This window comes from Pelodiscus sinensis, chromosome 6 (genome assembly GCF_052426305.1).
Source record: "Pelodiscus sinensis isolate ZL-2025 chromosome 6, ASM5242630v1, whole genome shotgun sequence".
Lineage (NCBI taxonomy): Eukaryota > Metazoa > Chordata > Testudines > Trionychidae > Pelodiscus > Pelodiscus sinensis.
In genome coordinates, this window is record NC_143057.1 from 24,717,305 (window position 1) to 24,741,715 (window position 24,411).

At 41.6% G+C, this 24,411-nt stretch overlaps 1 protein-coding gene across 16 annotated transcripts in view; it reads left to right on the plus strand.

Moving 5' to 3' along the window:
- Window positions 1–24,411, plus strand: part of MPDZ (multiple PDZ domain crumbs cell polarity complex component) — a 140,242-nt gene that overhangs the window by 99,959 nt on the left and 15,872 nt on the right. For all 16 annotated transcript variants that reach the window (XM_089779198.1, XM_089779208.1, XM_089779195.1 and 13 more), the window contains 12 exons: window positions 3,241–3,418; window positions 8,862–9,058; window positions 11,600–11,691; window positions 12,009–12,090; window positions 12,430–12,510; window positions 13,996–14,088; window positions 15,372–15,446; window positions 17,124–17,313; window positions 21,383–21,528; window positions 21,912–21,995; window positions 22,091–22,284; window positions 22,736–22,883. In XM_089779198.1, coding sequence (XP_089635324.1) covers window positions 3,241–3,418; window positions 8,862–9,058; window positions 11,600–11,691; window positions 12,009–12,090; window positions 12,430–12,510; window positions 13,996–14,088; window positions 15,372–15,446; window positions 17,124–17,313; window positions 21,383–21,528; window positions 21,912–21,995; window positions 22,091–22,284; window positions 22,736–22,883 — 1,560 coding nt within the window. The remainder of the gene's footprint in view (window positions 1–3,240; window positions 3,419–8,861; window positions 9,059–11,599; window positions 11,692–12,008; window positions 12,091–12,429; window positions 12,511–13,995; window positions 14,089–15,371; window positions 15,447–17,123; window positions 17,314–21,382; window positions 21,529–21,911; window positions 21,996–22,090; window positions 22,285–22,735; window positions 22,884–24,411) is intronic.

Genomic DNA, 24,411 nt, shown 5'->3' on the forward strand with positions numbered 1-24,411 from the left:
TAGCCAAAGGCTCCATGTGTTGTCAGATGTTTGAATTTCATTGTCATGAATAGAAATGTTTTAGCCTTTTGCATACGGCCCAATTCAGAGAACAGAAGTCTTGTGTGTAAATAAAAAGGTCCAGATTCTGTCCTCGGAAATGAATGCATAACTTCCAATGACTTTGGAAGACAGAATTTGGTGCTATATGTTTTTAAATTTTAGGTTAGGACATTATTTGTTTTAGTCTTTGCTTGCAGAGAAGGCTTTGAGCATTCATCTGTTTTCGTATCAGCATTGCTGAAACAGGTGCAGAGTTTATACATATATTTTGCAAGGTGAGAGGAAACATTCCTTGGTCATCAAAATATGGAACTTTTTGCTTTTTTTAATGATAAATTTACTGTAATTTCATTTGTACATACAGAAATGCACCTGTCTTTCCTGAGGTACTGGATAGCAAAGCCATCTTCTTGTTATCTTGATCACTGTATGCAGTATTCCAGCATTTTAGGCATTTTCACAAAGAACAGGACTAAAATTATTATTATTATTTTGAGGTACAAATTGTAAAATACACTTAATCAGTTCTTAGAAAAATAGAAAATTAAGGATCCAAGGGACCTCAGGAGGTCATCTGGTCCAATCTCCTACTCAAAGTAAATCATCCCAGGCAGAGCTTTTGTCAAGTCTGGCCTTATAAAGCTCTACAGATGGAGATTTCACGCCAATTGGGTCATGTCTTTCCCTCATCTTTGTGTAGACTCTCCTCTCCTGCAAAAATACCTTCATTAATTTAAATTATATGGATTCCAATGAATAAATAGGAAGGGCTTATTGAGTTTCTGGAAATCTGCTACCTTAAAGTAATATTTTGCTACTTACTCTTTTCAAATTAAAGAATATGCGTTTTAAGCATAAATGTACAGCATGAATGCTAAAGTGTGCTTTTGCTACCACCCAACTCTTGATTCTTAAATGTAGGAACTTCTTTGAAATAAGTGTCATACTCCCAGTGGATGGTTATGAAACATCACCCTCCCTGTTCCTATCAGCGTTTAGTTTTTCGGAGTTTTCCTACAATTTAGGTTCTGGTAAGTATCTCAGTTATCAAAGACTCATCTAAGAACCTGCATTATCCCTGGCATTCAGGATTTTCAGTAGGTTGCTTTGAACTTTCAGATGCCATCTGCACAATAATTTCAAAACAATTCAGATGTCTCAAATCAATTAAAACTTCAAATACTGGGAAGGTTGTGTATAGCAGTACTCACTTGTGTAAGATTGAGTCTTTTGCACACTTTTGTCTGCCATCAACATCTGTCTTGTTCCTTTAAGTGTATGCAATATGTGATGTGAAGGCATTTAAGGATACCATTTTAGACCCCAGTGATTTTGAGCTAACGTATATAAAGCCTTCTTTGTATTATTGCATGACTACTTAGTAAAGCTCCTGGGATGAAAGGGAAGAGAAGCTTGTACAAGTAACAGAGGAATTTGGGGGCTCAAATGAGTCATTAGTATTTTCTTTACGTGTCTGGAGGGGGAGAGAAAGAAGATAGTTTGTTTCCTCTGGACAATAGGGATACGTGCAAGTAGTCGAGTAGTCATCTACCCAATAAGCTTAAGCTTATCAGGTATTCGAGTCGACTACTTGCATTTTGCCCCCGCCTGCCCTTCTGCACTGCTGCCTCTAGCTCCAGCAGCAGCCACACCCCACTGGGACCATCCCCCACTGGACAGTCGCTCTTGGACCTGGCTCAGGCAGGGACTGAGCAAGCCTGGCTCAGTCACGGCTCATACTAGTTCCAAGAGTTATCACTGCTATGGCTCTTCAGTTTAAATGTAGTGAGAGCTGGCAGGCAGGTACCCCGGCTCCTACTACATTTAAACTGCAGAGCCGCAGCAGGGGCTAAGTCTCAGAGGCTTCCTCCCTTATTGACTAATTGTGTAGTCAATAGAAATCCTATCGACTACACAATTAGGTATTTACTCGCTTCCTAACTTCCCTACTAGACAACTGCATTTTTCTCAAATCTTCGTAAGAACAAGTAAGTAGATTTTTAGTCTTTTCATGTAAAAATACAATATCTAAGTGTACACTGATGGATTGTAATCTTTGAAATCCTTCGGTGGCAGATATAATTTTAATTATCATTAATAATTATAATATAATTTTAATTCAGCATGACTATGAAGATGTATTCAGATTTTGATCCCTTCGCAACACCATCTGTAATGTTATTGTCTCTCACTTTCCACTGTAATCAGAACCTGAAGTTGAAGTGAAGAAGCTAGGAAAAGTCTATATAGTACCTGCAATTTTCAGTTCTCCAATATGGTCCTGTTTTTCATAGAATACTCTGTTAGTTATTGATTCTTAACACCTGAGTTATCAATTACCAAGCCCTCATGTTCCAATTTGGCCTTTGATTTACAATTGATCGCTATACCAAATACAAAAATAGGAATCAGGGTAACAAGATTGATCTAGATCATACGGTTCTTGATTCCATTTCCATCAAGCAATTTGATTTTGGAATGGGAGTTTTGCCAGACTAAGAAATTGAGGATTTGACCAACAATTGCAGTAGTAATTTGTGTGCATGTAGTTCTGTATTTTATTTTTAATAGAAATGAATCAGAAGAACAAGAGTAGGGCTTTTTTTTCTCCTTTTTGACATATGTTATATAGAAGACCTGTAATGGACTCAGAGTAAGGTATTCTTCAGTTCTTTATTACATGTTGTGGGTTTTATTATATAGGGCATTCCACCAACATTTCAACTAATTATTCTTTGTACAAAAAATTTACAAAGCTACCTTAACTCCATTCTCTATTTCTCCCATGTTTGAATAGATACAAAATTATAGTAGAAGAAATTTAGTGACTCATTTTTTCCTTTAGATAAAAAAAGAAAATGTGTGCAAATTTGATATTAAGAATCATTTCAGTTTTCACACAAAGCTGTTTCTCGAGCAGAAAACAAGACAAAAAACTTCACTGAATTGGGCTTCTAATTTTCAGTTCTGTTTGCTTAAAAATTACATTTGAAGTTTTACTCTTCCTTGCCCAACGTTTTTTACATCTTTGATCTCTTGATGCCTCTCTGTGGTATGTGCTTCGTTTGGAATTCCTGTTGCTTGGTATTTAAATTTCAAAGCCATAGTCAGTGCTGTTTTGATATTTTCACATAACAGGTTGCCTTGCTCAAGCATCTGATATACTTAGCCACTGCATTTTTTTTTTGCTTTTCACAGGCATCCAGTCAGTCAGATTCAGAACTAGAGAAGACTTCATTTAGTAACTTACCACTGCCCCCTCCTTCAGCATTTTCAGGAATGAGCTGTGAAACTGCACAGTCATCTTCCAACAAAATTGAAGAGGGTGTGGGAGGAGATGATGATGATGATGATGATGAGTTTGGTTACAGCTGGAGTAAGTGTGTTTTGTTTTGTTTTTGTTTTTGTTTTAAATGCTCAGCATTGAAATATCAGTGATGTGGAGGATGTTGGGGCTCAAGTTGAACTCTTTCATTTTCATCTATTGAGTAGTCTGGGTATAAAATATTACTTTCAGCTTTCACTTTTGCTTGGATAGCTGCACATTCTTGAAACACAAAATCATTTGCCCTCATTCTGTGCGTTCCGTTTCAGTGGTAGTCCTGGTAAATGTACTCTGCACATAATTAACTAATTTCAAAGCAGTCACCAATTTTAATGTTTGGATCCGTTTCGGTGTTTGTCACTTATGGTAACAGCATGTACAGTTTTTATCTGAATGTAATCTCACCTGCAGTTTAAATAGGTGTGTGAGTGCGCAGACGTGGGGAGTAGTACTTTTAGGAGGGTTTAAAAACATAGAATTATAGAAATGTTGGAATGTAAAGGATCACAAGAGGTCATCTATCTGCACTAGGAAATTATTTCAAAATAAGAAGTCTCTAAATAACTATTTTGAAATAGCATGTCTACCCTGTAGGGAAAGCTTAAAATTAATCCAAGTAGGCTCCCTTAATGTGGATGCACTACCTTGACTTAGAGCCCTAGGAAACACTCTGACTAAATATTAATTATTTTGACTCTGGGGAGTAGTTATTTCGAAATAGCATCAGTGGAGAGTCCACACTACCGCTGTTTCAAAATAACTATTTCAAAATAAGCATTTTTCCTTGTGGAAAGCAGGAGTTATTTCAAAATAACCAGCCCCTTATTTCAAAATAACGGGCTTGGTAGTGTAGATGCTCCACTTGTTGTTTAGAAATAAGGGGCGTTATTTTGAAATAACTCTCTAGTGTAGACCGGGGCTTAGTTTACTCTTCCACACACAGAGAGTAACAAGTATACACTCACATCTTGAGTGCAGTCTTATATAACATGCCTTTTCCTGCTCCTGGCACCCTTTGTAGGTTATTGCCCTTGCTAGGTAAGCTTTCGATGGCTCAGCCCTTCTGCCAGGTCACACTAGTCATAATGGATGAACCTCTTCCAGGGAAACAGAGTTCAACAAACTGTCAGCCCTCACCAAGGTTTTCAGCCCCATCTCACTGGCTGTTAAATCGTGCCCTTCATTTGACCTTCTAATCCAGACTTGTTCCATCTTTAGGCTGCTTTCCCAGTGGCTGATGGGTGAACTTGGGCCTGTTCACTACCCTGCATCCCAACCTGTGGACCCTATAAACACCAGCCATTGTTTCCTTGGTTGGTTGCTGCTGCGTTCCCTGGGTCTTTCTCTCGTCCCCCCTCCCCCCCCCCCGTCTCTTTTTTTAAAAAAAACTTGTGTTCATTACTTTACAGGAACATTGAGGAGTCCTGTAGCACCTTAAAGACTAACAGATGTATTTGGGCAGAAGCTGTTGTGGGTAAAAAGCCACTTGGTCAGCTGCTTGGAACTAGACCTCCTAGCACATGCAGCATATCAGGCTCTTTTGACCAGAGTGAAGTAGAGCCCAGCACAGGAGATATATTTTATAATCCTGCTTCCTATTACAGAATCCTGTGGGATTCCAATCACGCTATAGGGTGTTAGAGTAGAGTATCTCTCCTGATAAATCAGATTTCCTAGATCTTCTATAATTTTTGTGGTCCTCTGGACACACTCCGGTTTGTTCACTGCTTTCCTAAACTATGGTGCCAAGAACTGGCTACAGCACTTCAGCTGAGGCTTCATCACTGTCAAATATGTCTTACAGATGACACCTCACATTATTAGCCTTTTTTTGTAATCGTGTCACATTGCAAGCTCATTCACTTCAAGATCGCTGTAACCTCAGATCTCTTTCAGTAGTATCTAGCCAGTTCTTCTGCATTTTGTATTTGTGCTGTTGATTTTTTTTCTTCCTAAGTGAAGTACTGTGTTCATCTGTGGTGATTTTCATTGTGTTGATGTGGCTCTGTTGCTATGGTTCATAGTCTGAAAGGACAGCTGGTGTCTGCAGCAGCATTGCAACAGGATCACCTTGTGCATTTGGACTTGCTCTAACTTGGCAAAGGTCCCTCTGCTGCTGGTCATCTGAGCCCACTCAACCAGGGATCAGGATTCTTTGGCAGCCTTCTGGTTTGACATGTGCTCAAGGAACATATATAAAGTCATAACATGGTTGACATGTTTACAGCTCACTATTCCAGTGCTCAGCAAGTCAGAAACAACACTGAGCTGCAGCCATCACAGCCACAAACTCCTCCCTGCCTCTGTGAGTACTACTTGGAGGCACCTAATGTGGAATGGACATGAGAAATCACTTGAACAAAAGACTGTTATCTGTTTCGTAATGTGTTCTTCGAGATGTGTTGCTTATATCCATTCCACGACCTGCCTCCTTTCCCCACTGTTGGAGTTCATGATGAGAATAAACTGAGGGTTAGGGAAGTATGCAGTGCTCCTTATGTGGCTCCCCTGTCCTTAGTTTCTTTTCTAGTGTCACTTATATGATACTGTCACCAGAGCCACTTCCCTTCAGAATATTGCTGGGGGGGGGGAGGGGGAGCAGAATTTCTGGCAGTGGTGCATGTATCGAGCACACACGTTATGTGAAATGGACATAAGCAACACATCTGGAAGAACACGTTATGAAAAGGTAACTTGTCTTTTTTTTTCATCCAGGCTTGTGTTCCTTCTTTTTATTGTAATATTGTTTGCATCAAATATCTGTTCATAATTAACTTTTAGAGTGAAAACTGAAACAAACTAGGCATGAAGCAACTCAGCCATCTTGATGTCAACCATTATTAGTTCTCCTTCCCTGCTAAGCAGGGGATGTTGGATTTTCCTTCATCTTTCTCTTGTTTTTAATGTTTTTATAGGCCCTCTTTTTACATTTTTTGTTTATAAATTTTGTGGGTTTAGTTTTGCTGATTTATTTCCCTACATCTGTGCGCTATTCTTTTGGAAAAATTACTAAGGATGTACAACTTTTTTTGGATTTATTTTTAATTATCAGGTTGTTAGAGTTTCTGCTGTTGGCCTTATATTATTCTTCCTACCCTTCCTTCATATTGGAAAAGTTTGCTCTTGTGTCTTTCAATACTGTTTCTGAAAAACTGCCAGCTCTCCTGAACTCCTCTTCCCTTTAGTTTTTCTTAGACTCATAGACTACTAAACTGGAAGATACCTTGAGAGATCATTAAGTCCAGTCTCCTGCCCTTATTGTAGGACCAAGCACGGTCTATATCATCCCTGATAGATGTCTAACATGCTCTTAAATATCTCCAGTAATGGAGATTCAGCAACCTTCCTAGACAGTTTATTCCAATGTTGAACCACCCTGACCAGAAGTTTTTCCTAATGTCCAACCCACACCTCCCTTGCTGCTGTTTAAGCCCATTGCTTCTTGTCCTATCATCAGAGACCAAGGAGAACAATGTTTCCCCCCTCCTCCCTTTGATACCCTTTTAGATAACTGAAAACTGCTATCATATTCCCTCTGTCTTCTTTTTTCCAAACTAAACAAGCCCAATTCCTTGAGCCTGGCCTCATAGCTCATGTTTTCTAGACCTTTAATCATTTTTGTTGCTCTTCTCTGGACCTTCTCTAATTTCTCCACATCTTTCTTGAAATGTGGTGCCCAGAACTGTTCACAGTACTCCATTTGTGGCCTAATCAGTGCAGAGAAGAGCGGAAGAATAACTTCTCATATCTTACTCACAACACTCCTGTTAATACATCCCAGAATCATGTTTGCTTTTTTTGCAAAGGTGTCATACTGTTGACTCATTTGTGGTCCACTATGACCCCTAGATTCCTTTCTGCAGTACTCCTTCCTAGACAGTCGCTTCCGTATGTGTGAAGCTGATTGTTCTTTCCTAATTTCTTCCCCCCAGAACTTTAACAAATTCAGAGAACTGGTATGTAAAGTACTTATATGGCTTATCTCATTATTTTTGACTCATGAATTCTATCATTCTGTGTTCTCTGTCATCCAAATTGGCTTCCATCTTCAGGGTCGTAACTAATTAATCCTTGTTAATTAGAATCAAGTCTAACATGCTTGCTCTCTGGTTGCTTCCTCCACCTTCTGCAACAAGAAGTTGTCCCAAGTATGTTCTGAGAATTTCCTGAACATTTTTTTTCCTTTGCTGACTGACTTTTCAAACAGATGTCTCTATAGTTGCATCCCCCCATTACTATAGGGCTTGTGTTTTGGATATTTCAATCCTAGCAATACCTCATCCATTTCCTTCTGATTTAGTAACTTCTAGTGCACCTGTACCACAGTGTTGCCCATTTTCCCGTCATTTATGATGATCATCTCAGCCATACCAATCAGTATCATTAATGCCCACATCAATGAGCAGTTTGGGTTATTGTTGGAAGACCACAGAAGCCTTAGCAGTTGTTCCACAAAGTCTCAAACATGGTCTCCAATCAGACAGCAGATCTCCTGTGACATCAGGTCAGAAGATAGATGCCTCGGTGGGGAGTCCCTACACATCACCTGTCTGTATCTCCTCCTCTGGGTGTGGCAGGCATGAGTTTCCCAGTCTTGGGGTGAGTTGGCGCCTCTTTCTCAGCCATTTGGGTCTGCCTATGTTCTCCTATTTCCTGTGCAATATACTAGTTTTTGACCTTTGATGGAAGCAGGATGTGTGTTTGGAGTGGAGCACTATCTATGACCTAAGGTGGCTAGCAGCCACTCTTCTCCTAACAGAGCAGCTGGTTCTCCTTTTTCATCTGGTGCTGCTGTAGTCTGTTCCAGCTGGCTGCGTTTTCCATCCTGGACATCTTCAGCTGAATCCTGTCAGTAATGTTTTTGTGCTCTTGAATACTATGTAAATGAGTCAGACCTCCTCCTGCCTTACTCTTATCTGATTCCTGAGGAACTCCACCAACAGATGCCTTCCTGCTTGCTTTCCTCGGCAAGGACATGCAAGCTGCATTCCCAGGAAGTCAAGATCCTGACCTGTGTGGAAGCCTACAGGGTCAGGATGCATGTCTAGACATGGACCCCACAGGTACAGGCTGAGGAAGCGCTAACAATGATGTTGAAGATTCTTTCTTGTGGGGCATCTAAAAAAATTAAAGGGAAAAGTCCTCCTTCCTTTGCTGGGAAGCACAACTATCTAACTCTTCATCTTTTGGCTCCCAGTTGTCTCACCAGCCATGAGCAAGATATTTTATTTTTGGTATCAGGGCAGAAACCCAGAGAAAAGTATTTAAAACTTTCATATTTAGCCCTGTCCCCAAGCCAAGTGGTAGCAATGTGATGAATGACATTAGTTTTAGCTGAAAAAGGGAGTGGTTTGTGCAGTTTGTGCTTCTTTAGTTATGTAGGACTTCTGCTGTTGGATAATGCCAGTTGGATAGTAAAGATGAATGATTTGTAAAGTGTTCTAATATAAATGTAAGCCTTTGTGCTCACATTTTCTCTCTCCTTTACATTTAGAAAAGATTACACAGCGTTATGGAAATCTACCTGGGGACCTGCACATGATAGAGCTGGAAAAAGGAAGGACTGGTTTGGGACTTAGCCTAGCTGGCAACAAAGACAGATCCAGGATGAGTGTTTTCATAGTGGGAATTGATCCAAATGGCGCAGCTGGAAAAGATGGCAGGTTACAGATTGCAGATGAGTTACTAGAGGTAAGTGTCTAGCAATTGTACTTAAGGCCAAATATGGTGACTCAAACACAGTAGACTGGTAGATTTCTGGTGTATTATATGCCCTTAATATTAACTGCAGAGCTTTGGAGTACCAAAATAATTTATTTGAAATCACATCATTCTGGCATGTGTTTAATGGTTGACATTGGGAATTATTTTCTTCAACCAGACCAGTAATAATGTTTGATATACAATAAGGCTACGTCTAGACTGGCCCCTAATTCCGGAAAAGTCATGCAAAGCAGGTAAGTCAGAATAGGGATTTAAATAAACATGTCCGCCGCTTTTTTTCCAGCTTGGGGAAAAGCCGGAAAAAAGCGTCTAGACTGGCGCGATCCTCTGGAATAAAGCCCTTTTCCGGAGGATCTCTTATTCCTACTTTCAAGGAATAAGAGATCCTCCGGAAAAGGGCTTTACTCTGGAGGATCGCACCAGTCTAGACGCTTTTTTCCGGCTTTTCCCCAAGCCGGAAAGAAAGCGGCGGACATGTTTATTTAAATCCCGCGGGGGATATTTAAATCCCCCGCGGATTTCCCTATTCTGACTTACCTGCTTTGCATGACTTTTTCGGAATTAGGGGCCAGTCTAGATGTAGCCTAAGTGAAGAAAGCAGCTTTTGGTATCATGGGGGCAGAGTATGAAGGAATTAGTTTGTGAACTAAGAAAAATACTGTGTCATATAGTGTTCGTTTTTCTGAGGCTGTCTTCCTAGTTTCTGTGGACCACTGCATGCTGTTCTCATCACAACTATGTCTGTTATAATAATTATGTACTTTTTATACATCTGTTGCATGAAATGGAAAGGAAAAAAGAAATATGGAACAGCTGTATTTGTATCCTGGGCATTGATGATTTAATAATACATTCAGGCTGCTTTCACATGGTATTCAGTGATATCAGGACCCTCATGGCACAGATGGGATCCTGTTCTAAATAACTTTTTTTTTTTTTGGTCTAACATTTAAGATTTAAAAAAATACTTTTTCAGTTAGTTCCCTTGCAGCAGTTGTTCCCATAGCTTTTGCACTCCTTTTCCTTTTGTGTAGAGGGACATTAGCCTTTTGCACAGAGCTGGCCGAGACATGTCCACCAATGCAACTGTCTGGTAGAGGCTGCGAAACGGGGAATGCGAGTGAAGAAGGGATGTGGGAGGGAGGAGAAAGTGAAGCTCAGCAACTCCTGAGAGGCACAGTGTCAGTTCTGAAAAGGTTGATGGAGAAATGATCAGTGGCAGACCAGCAGAAGAGCTATGGGATTCATGCTTGTGGCAATCCACTGAGATGAAAGCATTGAGACAGTGGCTTCAGAAGCTTATTTTTATCACAAGAGACTTTTTCAAAATCACTCCAAATGCCTTTTCATATAGGACTTGATCATGCAGAACCTGAGCACCCTCAACAATAATTGCAGTGCTAAACGGGCATTAAGGGCTGTCAGGCCCACTGATCTAGTGAAGGCCAAGCCTATCAGAGAACTTAAAAAAGAGCTAGTTACATTCTTGGAGGATAAGTCCATCAATAGCTATTAGCCAGGATGAGCACGAATGATGTCACTAGCCTCGTTTGCCAAAAGATGGGTATGAGTGACAGGGAGTTGATCACTTGATAGTTACCTGTTCTGTTCGTTCACTCTGGGCACTGCAAGACAGGATACTGAGCTAGATGGGACCCAGTATGCCCATTCTTATGTTCATCTCGCTATTTTTGCTCATCTGGAACCTTCCTGCTAACCATCACCCTCAGCTCCCCTCACACATCTCTGCATACCTTCTTCCATGCTATTTCTATTCTTGTAATTCATTTATTTTCCTCAGGCTCCTATATGCTTGTCTAAAACCTTCTATAAAATAATTCTACAGTACTCTCTCCAAGTGTTCACCACAGCTTTTGAGATTGCATCAACCAGTGTTGCTTTTAAACTGCATTGTCTGAGTAAATGAGCGTCTGATTGTGCAAACACACAGGAGTAACTTTCCTGACATGAGAATTCCCTGTAGCTTCAATAAGACTACTCAAGCAAGTAAAGTCATGCATATGCATAAATGGTTAGAGGATCGAGCTCTCAGTGCCTCAGTGTGGGAATGCTTGTTTATACAGTTCTAGGCACAGTTTTGACAGTGAACAATGAAAAATAATAACTCTTGTTGGATAGAGACAGCTCATTTACTTATAACTGATAGCCTTTTCCTATGACTCTGTTTTATTCACTGCTAGTGAGTCATGAGGTGATCAATGACAAATGGAAATAAATTATATGCCTAAAGGCAAGCCTTTGCATTCCAGAGAGAGACATTTTCAGCACATAGAGAGTACAGCCAGACCTGCAGTTGAGAGACATGTTGTGCTGGAAGGGGCTGCAACTAGAAGAGTTAAAACAAAGTGTTGCACATTGCAGAGTAAATATTGAAAATAATATTTAGCAAGTGATGATGAAAGAAGATAAGTGTATGCTAAAGATCACTTAAGCTGATTAAAAGGAAATTAACATTCAGAGCCATATTTCCTATTCTCCTTCATGTAGATCAATGGACAAATTCTGTATGGAAGAACTCATCAAAATGCTTCTTCAATAATCAAATGTGCACCATCTAAAGTAAAAATCATCTTTATCAGGTAAGAAGTGTCTAATATGTGCTTTCTAGAGATACTAATTTTTAACACAATAAAAATATTTTTACACTAGTTGGGTTTGTTTTGTTTTGTATAAAGTCTTCCTACCGTCACAGCTTTATCACCCAAGTAATTTTTGTGATAAATGTACTTTTAAAGTCCAACATTTGGATGTTACAAGTTACATATTGTTTGTTTATTTTATTGTCATCTGCATCATGACTGCCAAAAACAAAACAAAGTAAGAAATTAAGCTATCAAAATAGTGAAAAGAAATATGGTGATGCTTCTCCATGTATATGTGCTTTAATATGTTCCAGAAGTAAAGATGCAGTGAATCAGATGGCTGTCTGCCCTGGAAAGTCAATAGAACCTTCATCTTCCCCCTCAGGGACTCCAGAGGTAAACTAAACATTGTATGAGTCTGTTCTGTCTGATTAACAGCTTTATTGGTAGAAAAATATTCTATTTTTTGTATTTTAAAACAAAAAAAAGTGTAAGACTAAATGGGGTTTTTAGCACAGCTTTTGAACATGTTGATCCTGATTCTGCTCTATTTTCAACCATGTAAATAAGGCGTATTTCCAAGAAAGTCATTGAAATGATATTAGTGTAACAGTACTAGTGAGGGCGGGAAACAGACCCGCCATATCTATGTATGCTTGTTCAGTTTTTAAAGATACAGCAAATGCCTATTTTTAAAATACAGCTGTGCACTACTGAATTGTCTTTCTCTCTCAGGGTGAACCGAGTGCTACAAATCCTGTTACAGCTATAGACTTCAGTGCATATAAAAATATTCTGCATTTGGAACTTCCCAAGGTAAATTTGTATTTTTAACTAAATTTATATCAGTGCAGGTTTATTATCACAAGGTTTCTCTTCTGTGATTGTCCCTGTGGGAGCAGAGAAACTATCCCTCCCCTTGGAGGGTGAGCTGGACCACAGGAAATTTTATTTTATTGGCAGGTGGTCCCAAAAACTCTTTCTAAAGCAGCAGTTGGGCCCAGAGCCTCTTCAGCATCTCAGCTAGGCCTCCTCCCACATTTTTGAAATCTAGCATGTCCCAGAGCTACATTTCCCAGAATGAATGCACTGTTTGTCTAAGATGCAAAGTTTTCAGTAAATAGTCATAAGGGCCTAGCACAGAAGCTTTTGGAGATTTTGGTGGTCTCGGTGCAATCAAGAAAATGTAAGAAAGGGAGTCAGGAGACAGATATTGGAAGGCCAGCTAGGCTGTACTGAAAAACTAAGTGTGGTGGATGCTCCATGGTACATTTTGGGTTTGCACCCTCTCATTCCTGTGAATTTATTTTGATTGAAAACACAGAGCAAAATTTGGTTAGGACTTACCTGTGACTGTCCAACCATTGTCTAAATTGCTCTCAGTAACTTAATTAGCAGATTGTAAACACCAAATTGTAAAGAAAGCATACCTAGCAATCACGTTTCAGGGTGGTATCTGCTATTTTTGCTGAAACAGACTAACACAAAGAGTTCTAAGGCGTCTTAAAGATTAACAACATTATTTGAGCATAAGCTTTTGTGGGCTTGAGCTCACTTCATCAGATGCATGCATCACACAAGCTTTATGCTCAAATACATTTTTAGACTTTAAGGTGCCACAGGACTCCTTGTTGTTTACACCGAGGAATAATGCCACCAAATATCATACCTCTTGGGGAAGAAAGGAGCAAGGTACTCTATGTACCTGTAGAGGAGGGAAGGAAAATGTTTGCTGTTTTTAATTAACTCAGAAAAGATAGTGGTATGCACTAGAATTAAAGCTCTGAGATTTTAAAGTTGCTGGTTTGTCTATCGTAATTTATTTGTGGGTGAAGAAGCCACGGACAGTTCACCCCCCACATCCCACAAAACATTCAGCACTTTCACAGGGCTACTACTGTTTAACAGTAGTATGCCACCATGCTTACATCAGGCTACAGCTTCAGAACTTTTGGTGTGGCTTCCTTCTGTTTAAGAATTGCACAAATGATTCACTGTTAAAATCCATTGACATGTAGGATGCTACAGATTAAAATTAAAAAGCATTTTAAGCTTATTTAGATTCTCTGTCCTGTTCATGCATTGGAGAAAGTGAGTGGTTTCCAAGTTAATCTTTAATTTTTTCCCCACACTTTGAGACTTCATGAAGCCTCATACTTCTATGACATCTACATACTTCATTAGGCATATAAAAGCCTCAGAGGGGTGGCCGTGTTAGTCTGTAACTTGAAAAACAACACATACTCCTGTGTGAATGTGTGTAGTTCAATTTTGATAAATATAGCATTCCTGTTCCCACAGGATCAAGGGGGACTGGGTATTGCTATCAGTGAAGAAGATACAATTAATGGAGTGGTTATTAAAAGCTTAACAGATCATGGTGCAGCAGCAAAGGTGAGAATTGTAAATGAATACCCATTCAGGAAACAGGACAACAGGATTGAGCAACAAAATGGCAAATAAAATTTAATGTTGATAAATGTAAAGTAATGCACATTGGAAAAAATAATCCCAGCTATACATACAATATGATGGAGACTAATTTAGCTACAGCTACTCAAGAGAAAGATCTTGGAGCCATTATGGATAGTTCTCTGAAAACATCCACTCAGCGGCAGTCAAAAAAGCAAATAGAATGTTAGGAATCATTTAAAAAAGGGATAGAGAATAAGACAGGGAATATTTTATTGCCTCTATATAAACCCATACTGTGTACAGATGTGGTCTCGTCATCTCAAAAAAGATATATTGGCATTAGGAAAGCTTCAGAAAAGGGCAACGAAAATGATTAGAGGTTTGGAATGGGTCCCATATGAAGAAAGATTAAAAAGATTTGGACTTTTCAGATTAGAAAAGAGGAGACGAGGGGTCTCTATATGATACAGGTCTGTGCAATCATGACTGGTACGGAAAAAGCGAATAAGGAAAACATTTAATTTAGTGAAACCTTTATTATCCAGCACTCTGTTAACCAGAAAGCTTTGTTAACCGGCATTGTCCCGAGCCACAATACTGTCACATCTTCAGGCGCACAGGCCTGGCTTTGTTTACCATGATTGGCTTAACAATTTTTTATTTAAGAAGTACTAGTCATCTTTAACTCAAAATAGAAATGTGAGGCCAACTGCCTCACACTACAAAACCATCAATATTAAAAACTTGAGTTTTACTATTATTGTCCATTGATTTTTCCTATGTTGATGGGACCCTCTGATAACCGGAATTTTTAGATAACCGGAATACCCTAATCCCGATCGTGCCAGATAACACAGGTTTTACTGTAATAGGTATCAGATGTAAAACAAACAAAAAGAAAATTTTCTTCACTCAGCGCATAGTCAACCTGTGGAACTCCTTACCAGAGGATGTTGTGAAAACTAGGACTTCATAGAGGTTAGGTCCATCAATGGTTATTAGCCAGGATGGGTAGGAATGGTGTCCCTAGCCTCTCTTTGTCTGGAAATGGGTGACAGCAGAGGGCTCATGTGATGATTACCTGTTGTGTTTCCTCCCTCTGGGGCATCTGGTATTGGCTGCTGTTGGCAGACAGGATACTGGGCTGGATGGACCTTTGGTCTGAACCAGTGTGGCCGTTTTTATGTTCTTAAACAGGATGGTGAACCACTGAGGAAGAAAAATCCTTCATTAATCTTTTTTTGATCAATTTTATTTCCCAGGATGGACGGATCGGAGTTGGGGATCAGATTCTTGCAGTGGATGATGAAGCAGTTGTGGGCTTTCCTATAGAAAAGGTACTTTAGGAATATAAGGACTATAGCAGTTGTATGAAGCAAATACAGACCTTTCTTCTATAAAGTTGCAGAGAATCCTGTGCAGGAAATCTTGTGGGGTTATGCTCTGGCTGAGCTGTGGATTCTGTATGTTAGCCTGAGGATGGTGACCACGTGCATTAACACTGATGTATTCCACAGTAACTGTTACTCTCATTGGGAAATCATAATTCCTGACAGAAAATCATTAATCTGTGTAACAGTCCAGAAAGTGACTGTAAAAATGATATTGCGGTGTTCCAGCTGTGTTTAGCTCTGTGGCTTCTAAATAAAATTTAACTCAGTTGGCAGTCCCTTCCCTATTTGCAGCTCTGTAAACTCAAGCTGAGCTTTCTGGCTCATGCTTTATTGTTACCACTAATATACATTCTTCAATCAGAACAAAGTTAACAAATTCTGTTTGATAAAGCACAGCTGGAATAGAATCCATTTCTTTCTCTCTCAGACCTGTAGTTTTGCTGCAGAGTTAACAGGTAGTAAAAATTCATTGTTATGTGTAGAGGAAGCAAATCTGGTTCAGAGTAAGGAACGGATCTCTTACACAAAGCGTCAATTTTACAAAGTAACCTTTCCAATTTGAAATATACTGTGTATAGCCATAATCGTGGGAAGTACTGGGTACCGTCCACTCTCACTGATGTAATTTTGAAGTCAGTGGGATTTGAAGTCAAGGATGTTCAGAATGTGTCAGAATGATGACATAGGGAAGTTAGGACAGAGGGTCAGAGCAGGGTCAAACCTGAGGTTGAATATCAGAGCACTTCACAGTCAAGTTCCAGTGTGGAGTGGGTACCAAGGATCAGAGTTTGAGTCAGGTTTCAGAGACCTGGTGAAGAGGTGAAATTAAAGCCTGGAGTTCAAGAACAGCAAGCGGGAATGGTCACAGTAGCTACAAGAGGTCTGTACAGTTGCCGGCATGATTCCTTGAATTCCCCTTGGAGTTTTATAGAGTTAGAAGCCATGAGGGAGCTTTTGGTTATACTCCTTGAGGAGGGTCTTTCTGCAGTCTTACGTTTTCAGTGGAGTTTGGGTAACTGAGCATGGACATAGCTGATACAGTACAGCAGCCTGGAGATGTCTGCTGCAAGGCAGTTCCAGGCCTATTGGATCTTACGACCTCACAGAACCACTGTACTTTCTTCTCCAATAACCCCACCATCTATTCCATAATTAGTTGTACTATATCTCCCCCTCCCCCAATCAAGCATTTAATTAAAGCCATTGATTGGCCTGCTCCTATTCCTATTGAAGTCCATTTCTGCATTTACTTCAATGGGAGCAGTATTGGGTTCTTCATCAACATTAGTAGTTACTCCTAGTTTTCTGATTTTTTTTTTTTCTAATATCAACCTACAGTTTAGATCCAGGGAGCTAACACATATTATGTGCCATACCCTTAATAGAAATTAGCATAGTTTCACTGAAGTCAGTTAGCTAATTTGGTTTACACCAGCTAATGGCTAGCCCATAGTAATTAACTGTGTTTCCATTCATCATCCAAAACGTTTCTTCTTTATTCCCATCTCCAAGAAATATAGCTGTGTGACATTTTGCTCCTAATCATTGAGCAATTGCTATGACTTGTCTCAGTAAGTATTACTGTCAGATTGTCAGCTGTTCTGTTTACTCTTCAATAAGTTTATCAGTCTGCTGAAGACATCAAAGACCACAGTGAAGCTCACAATCAACTCAGTTGAACATGATAGTCAAACATCTCTTCAAACACAACCACCGCCACCTTGCAGTGCTATCATGGGTGAAGGGAAGAATATCCAGCAGCCTCTGATGGTTCCATCTTCTGGTTCTCCAGAACCAGAGACAATTAAAAGTAAGAACCCTCTTATTAACTCTAGACCTGACAGTAGGCTAAGTAATAAAATAAAGAACCTTGTGAATGTCTTCAAAGATCCTTCTTACACTTCTGGTTCCCAGACTAGTTAGAGTTGTTTTCACACACAATTTGAGAGCAGAAATTGCCTCCTCCTTGCACCGTAAGGTTAGTGAGCAACCTAAATGGAGCAAGGAGTCAACAGGACTATGTTCATATTCTACCTTCCCTCTGCTCAGGCGCAGAGAAAGGAAGACAGAGAAAAGTATCTTGCTTCATTCTAAGGGTTTATGCAGGATCTGTTTCCCCAGTGATAGAAAACAGTGTTTTCCAATATTAGAGAACATTTAGAAACTCGTGTTCTTCCTGGGGTAGTATTCTTTGCACCACCAACCTGGGCCAGGATCCGAGTGAAAAAACCTAGCCCTACATACATACCCATTTTCATTGTACCTGTGTTAGTAGAAACATTTATTTATTTAAATATTTTTACCCTGCCTCTCTATTTACAATATTCGAGGTGGCTTACAAAAAATTTTAAACACAGTACAAATATATATAAAAATTATTTATTGTAAAACATGTGCAGGCAGTCCCCGACTTACGCGGATCCGACTTACGTCGGATCCGCACTTACGAACGGAGCTTTCTCGCCCCGGAAGTCGGGGCGAGAAAGCCCTGTTCGTAAGCTGCTCCGGTGCCCCTGGTCTGCTGGAGACCGTCTCCAGCAGACCAGGGGCACCGGGCGGCTTCCCGCGCTTCTGAGGCTTTGCCAGGGCAAAGCCTCAGAAGCGCGGGAACCGCTGCTGCTGCCACTTGGGTGCCGGTGCCTGTGGTCTGCTGGGGACCGTCCCCAGCAGACCACAGGCACCGGGACCCAAGCGGCAGCAGCGGGCGGGTTCCTGCGCTTCTGAGGCTTTGCCAGAGCAAAGCCTCAGAAGCGCGGGAACCCCCGCTGCTGCCGCATGAGACCCTGTGCCTGTGGTCTGCTGGGGACGGTCCCCAGCAGACCACAGGCACCCGGACTGAAGCCGCAGCCGCGGGGGGGTCCCGCGCCTCTGAGGCTTTGCCAGCGCAAAGCCTCAGAAGCGCGGGAACCCCCCGCTGCTGCCGCATGAGACCCGGTGCCTGTGGTCTGCTGGGGACGGTCCCCAGCAGACCACAGGCACCCGGACTGAAGCCGCAGCCGCGGGGGGGTCCCGCGCCTCTGAGGCTTTGCCAGAGCAAAGCCTCAGAGGCGCGGCACCCCGCTGCTGCTGCGGCTCTGCTCCCCGTGTCCCTGGTCTGCTGGGGGGAGGGGGCGCAGCTAGTGTGCTCCCCCCCCCCCAGCAGACCAGGCTTTTGTTTTGGACTCTGGGGCAGAGCAGCTGGGGCGCTGCCAATTGGTCCTGCAGCGCCCGTGGGCACTACTGGACCAACCCGGCAGCACCCCAGCTGCTCTGCCCCAGGTCCTGATTCAGCCGCTGCTGGTCAGTTTCAGCAGCGGCTGAATCAGGACGTCTGGGGCAGAGCAGATGGGGTGCTGCTGGGTGGTCCAGTAGCACCCCAGCTGCTCTGCCCCAGGCGTCCCCAAGTCAGCTTCTGCTGAAACTGACCAGCGCTGACTACAGGAAGCCCCAGGCAGAGTTGCTCTGCCCCGGGCTTCCTGGAATCAGCTGCTGATCAGTTTCAGCAGTAGCTGACTTGGGGACGCCTGGGGTTCTTAAGTTGATTCTGTATGTAAGTCAGAACTGGCCAGTTCCGACTTACATACAGATTCAACTTAAGAACAAACCTACAGTCCCTATCTTGTACGTAACCCGGGGACTGCCTGTATTTTAAAACATGTATTTATTTTTCTAGTTTTCCCTTCGCTGCTTGAGTGGAACCTCTGAAAATCAGGTCCCTTTTAAAAGTGACAAGGAGTCCTGTGCGGCACCTTATAGACTAACAGATTTATTGGAGAATAAGCTTTAGTGGGCAAAGACCCACTTCATCAGATGCATGTAGTGGAAATTCCAGAGGCAGGTATAAATATACAGGCATAAGAAAAGAGTACCAATCAAGAGTTAGGCTAGAGATAACAAGATCAGTTCAGTCAGGGAGGAGGAGGCCCACTTCTAGCAGCTGATGGAAGTGGGCCTTATTCTACCTGACTGAATTGATCTCATTATCTGTAGCCTTACTCTTAATTGGTATCAAGTATCAGAGGGATGGCAGCTTTTCCTCTCTTGGAATTCATACCTCCAGATCAGCTACTAGAAGTGGGCCTCATCCTCCCTAATTGGATCCACCTCATCATCTCCAGCCTGATTCTGGCCTGCATATTTATACCTGCCTCTAGAAATTTCCACTACATGCATCTGACGAAGGGGGTCTTTGCCCACGAAAGCTTATGCTCCTATACTTCAGTTAGTCTATAAGGTGCCACAGGACTCCTCGTTTCTTAATTGGTACTCTTTTCTTATGCCTATATATTTATACCTGCCTCTGGAATTTCCACTACATGCATCTGATGAAGTGGGTCTCTGCCCACAAAAGCTTATGCTCCAATACATCTATTAGTCTATACCAGGGGTGTCCAAACTTTTTTCAACGAGGGCCAGATTTGATGAAGTGAACATGCGTGAGGGCCGACCATTTTGCCTGACATTCTTTGAACCATTAAAATTAAATGCAAATTAACTATTTTATGCAAAGTTTATTGCAAACGGCATACTTTTCATTTTGTCACATGGATGACAAATCTAAACAGGTGTTAAATCACTCTGCCTTTAATATCTGAAGGCCACATGAAAAAAAAAATCCAGGAAGCTGAAATATATGTCAGGAACATTGTAAAGTACGTTACATATTATTGGTAATAAAGGTTGTCTGTCAACTTTTAAGTTCAAAAAATATGAACAGAAACATAACACCAAGTATACATGTTGTGTCCAAATATATTTATAACTGATTTAGACCGACTGACATTAACTGAGATTTTACAATGTATTCATCTCAATACATATGGATTTGTTGGGGGCCATAAAAGATAGATATTGCCAAATTACCTCGGGGGCCGTATTAAACCGGAACACGGGCCGCAATTGGCCCGCGGGCCGGACTTTGGACATGCCTGGTCTATACGGTACCACACAGGACTCCTCATCGCTTTTGCAGATTCAGACTAACATGGCTACCCCTCTGATACAGGTCCCTTTTATTTTCTTAGGATTTAGGATTCCTAATTTTAAACAATCAATTTTGAAAACTTTGGCTAAATGATTTGGTTGTGAGCACATCAGCAGTGTAGGTGGAATTAAAGCCCAGAAGCTCTCCTTCCTAATCCCCTTCTCTGATCATAAACAGCTGTCAGGGATTGTCTAGGTATACTTAATCTTGTCTCAGCACAGGGTTGGACTAGATGACCTCTTGAGGTCCCTTTCAGCCCTACACTTCCATGATTTGGTAATGCTGCCTCCCTAATACATTTTTCAAAGGAAACATGATAAGACTAACATGAAATCGCACCTTAAAAGAGACAAAATCCATCCAATGACCCTAAGTGGTCAGGTATATTGCTATATAAGAGCATATGTTGTAAAATCAGGGATAGCATACATGCATTCCTGGCTATGGTGTAATAGGCACTCGTTAAGGATTACTCAATTTGGATCAGATATACTGGCCCAAAATGTGCCCTTGGGTAAGTGCACACAGCTTCTGTTAGCATGTTGTATGCACATGCATGAGAGCAGTGTGAGATCCAGGCAGTATAGAAATAAAGCCATATGCAATATATTCATCTTTGTTCACAGTCTCAACAAACTGATGATCATATACCTGGTGATGATTGGTCATCTATATTAGGAGCTGTAATTTTGAGAAGAAGAGCACAGCTCTTATTTTGGAGAAAGGGGAAGGCCAGAGGCAAAGACATAATTTTATATCTTGGGAATATTTTTCAAATCAGATTTGTTAAATTTTGGGTCCACTTGCAACTATTCTTGTAAGGCTGTCAGAGATCTTGTGAAATGTTATTTTTAAAGGCTTTTTTCAGTTATTGTGACTACTAACTGTAACTGGCATGTTTGACTGATGTATTTAGATACAAGCAGGTCCTCAACTCCAGCTACATTAGCCTCTGACCCAGCAACTTGTCCCATCATCCCAGGATGTGAAACAACCATTGATATCTCCAAGGGACGAACTGGACTTGGATTGAGCATTGTTGGGGGAGCAGACACTTTACTGGTTTGTAAAAATTAGCGATATTTCATAACGAGTTGACTGTACAAATTGTAAGTCCCTAATAGAGAATGTTACTCTAAAGATGAATACATTATTTAGGCAAGTGACTGGAGTCAGTTTGTCTGTCTGAGACTAGTTGCCCTGAAGATTGCACCACACATTTTTTATTAATATTTTTTCAAATGGGAGAAAGTAACTTCTTTAAATATCTTTTGCCTTTCAAGTGGAGAATCTGATTTCTCTTACAGCATGCTGATTTCTTAAGTTGCTGGTTCTCGTACTAGGATTTTTAGAACGTGTTCTGCAAAACCAAAGTTTGGACCAGTTCCAGTGCATACAAGCAGTGTTGTTCAGGGGTGTAATATATTTTTATATTTAATCCACAGGGAGCTATTATTATCCATGAAGTATATGAAGAAGGAGCAGCGTCCAAAGATGGAAGGCTCTGGGCAGGAGATCAGATTTTAGAGGTGTAGTCTTGTGTATACCACATTTAAATGCCTTTCGGTGAACTCTAGTAATTTAACTCATGAAAATACTGAGTCAACATGTGGTTACATTGTAGGTGAATGGAATTGACCTCAGGAATGCCACACATGATGAAGCGATAAATGTTCTCAGACAGACACCCCAAAAAGTCCGTCTCACTGTCTACAGGGATGAGGCCCAGTACAAGGAGGAAGATATGTACGATGTACTCAATATAGAGCTCCAAAAGAAGCCAGGCAAAGGCCTTGGATTAAGCATTGTTGGGAAAAGGTATGAAATTAATGGAACTACATTGATTTACCCTAGCTCAGGATCTAACCTTTGGAGTGTACAGCCAACCCCAGGATTTGGGGAATGAAAAAAATGAATCCTCTATTCCCAAACTTTGCTCCTCCACTGTAGCTAAGTTGTTTATCTTCATAAATCGGCTCTATGCTAGTATGTTGTTAAACAGTATCAGTTTATTTTTTGAACAAAACAAAAATAAAAAGTGAACATAATTTTAGTATGGGCCCAGTCTGTCCCCTTGTATTGGGATTACTTAGCAAGGAAGATACTGCTCAATGTACCTGAGGGTGGGACATGGAATCTGTCGCACATTTACTCACCATTAATACTAGGAAACAGTTTCTCACTTCCAAGGAAGTCTTATTAAAATATGGATAGTAAAATGGTACAATGAGAGACAAGGATAAATCAAAATAAAATTATGTGTTTGCAGAAATGATACAGGAGTATTTGTGTCAGACATTGTCAAAGGAGGAATAGCAAATACAGATGGGAGACTGATGCAGGGAGACCAGATATTGACAGTAAATGGAGAAGACGTTCGAAATGCTAACCAGGAGGCTGTTGCTGCTTTGTTAAAGGTAATTGTAAAAAATAGAGTTGGAAACAAACTGCAGAATTTAGAACTAGAGTCAAACTGTCCAATATTCTTGTTCAGACTGTCCTAGAGTTGGGGGTAGTGAAGATCTTTGGAGCCAAATCTGAACTTTCTCAGACAATCTCAGACTGGATTTTCCACTGTCCAGTGATGGAGATACCACAGCCTCCCCAGGCAATTTATTGCAGTGTTTGACCACCCTGACAGGAAGTTTTTCCTAATGTCCAACTTAAACTTCCCTTGCTGTAGTTTAAGCCCATTACTTCTTGTCCTATCATCAGAGACCACGGAGAACAATTTTTCTCGCTCCTCCTTTTAACACTCTTGGGCTACGTCTACACTGGCCCCTTTTCCGGAAGGGGCATGTTAATTTCACCAGTCATAGTAGGGAAATCCGCGGGGGATTTAAATATCCCCCGCGGCATTTAAATAAAAATGTCCGCCGCTTTTTTCCGGCTTTTAGAAAAGCCGGAAAAGAGCGTCTACACTGGCCCCGATCCTCCGGAAAAAGCGCCCTTTTCCGGAGGCTCTTATTCCTACTTCAAGGAGGCTCTTCCTACCTTAAAGGGGCACGGGCTGGCTACGGTGCCCGTGCCAGGTGCAAGCCTGCCAGCACCCAGCCAGCAGACACTGCACCTGGCATGGCTCAAGCCAGCCACCCGCTGCCACCCAGCCCTCCCCCTCTTCCCGGGACCGGGCTGGCGGCTCCTGGGAGCCTGCCCGGGTCCGCAAGAGGCGGGCGTCCGCCTGGTCTAGTGTGGACATCGTGGACCTCATCCACGACCTCCGCACTAGGCACAGGAAAGTGGCCGTCTAGGGCAGGATAGCTGCCAGCCTGGCCACCCGGGAGCAGGTGTGCATGAAAATCAAGGTGGTCCACTGAGACCCCCGACCCTGAGCCCTGAGCTTAGAATGTCCGTACTGGGTCAGACCAAAGGTCCATCTGGCCCAGTAGCCTGTCTGCCGACAGCGGCCAACGCTAGGGACCCTGGAGGGGATGGACCGAAACAATGACCAAGCCATTTGTCTCGTGCCATCCATCTCCAGCCTTCTACAAACAGAGGCCAGGGACACCATTTCTACCCCCCGGCTAATAGCACTCCATGGACCCAACCTCCATGACTTTATCTCACTTCTCTTTAAACTCTGTTCTAGTTCTAGCCTTCACAGCCTCCTGCAGCAAGGAGTTCCACAGGTTGATTATTTGCTTTGTGAAGAAGAACTTTCTGTTATTAGTTTGAAGCCTGCTACCCATTCATTTCATTTGGTGTCCTCTAGTCCTTCTATTATGGGAACTAATGAAGAACTTTTCTTTATGCACCCTCTCCACACCACTCATGCTTTTATAGACCTCTATCATATCCCCCCTCAGTCTCCTCTTTTTTAAGCTGAGAAGTCCCAGTCTCTTTAGCCTCTCTTCATATGGGACCTATTCCAAACCCCCTGATCATTTTAGTTGCCCTTCCCTCTCCCACTCTCTCTCTTCCCCTCTCCCACCTCCTTTCCCCAGT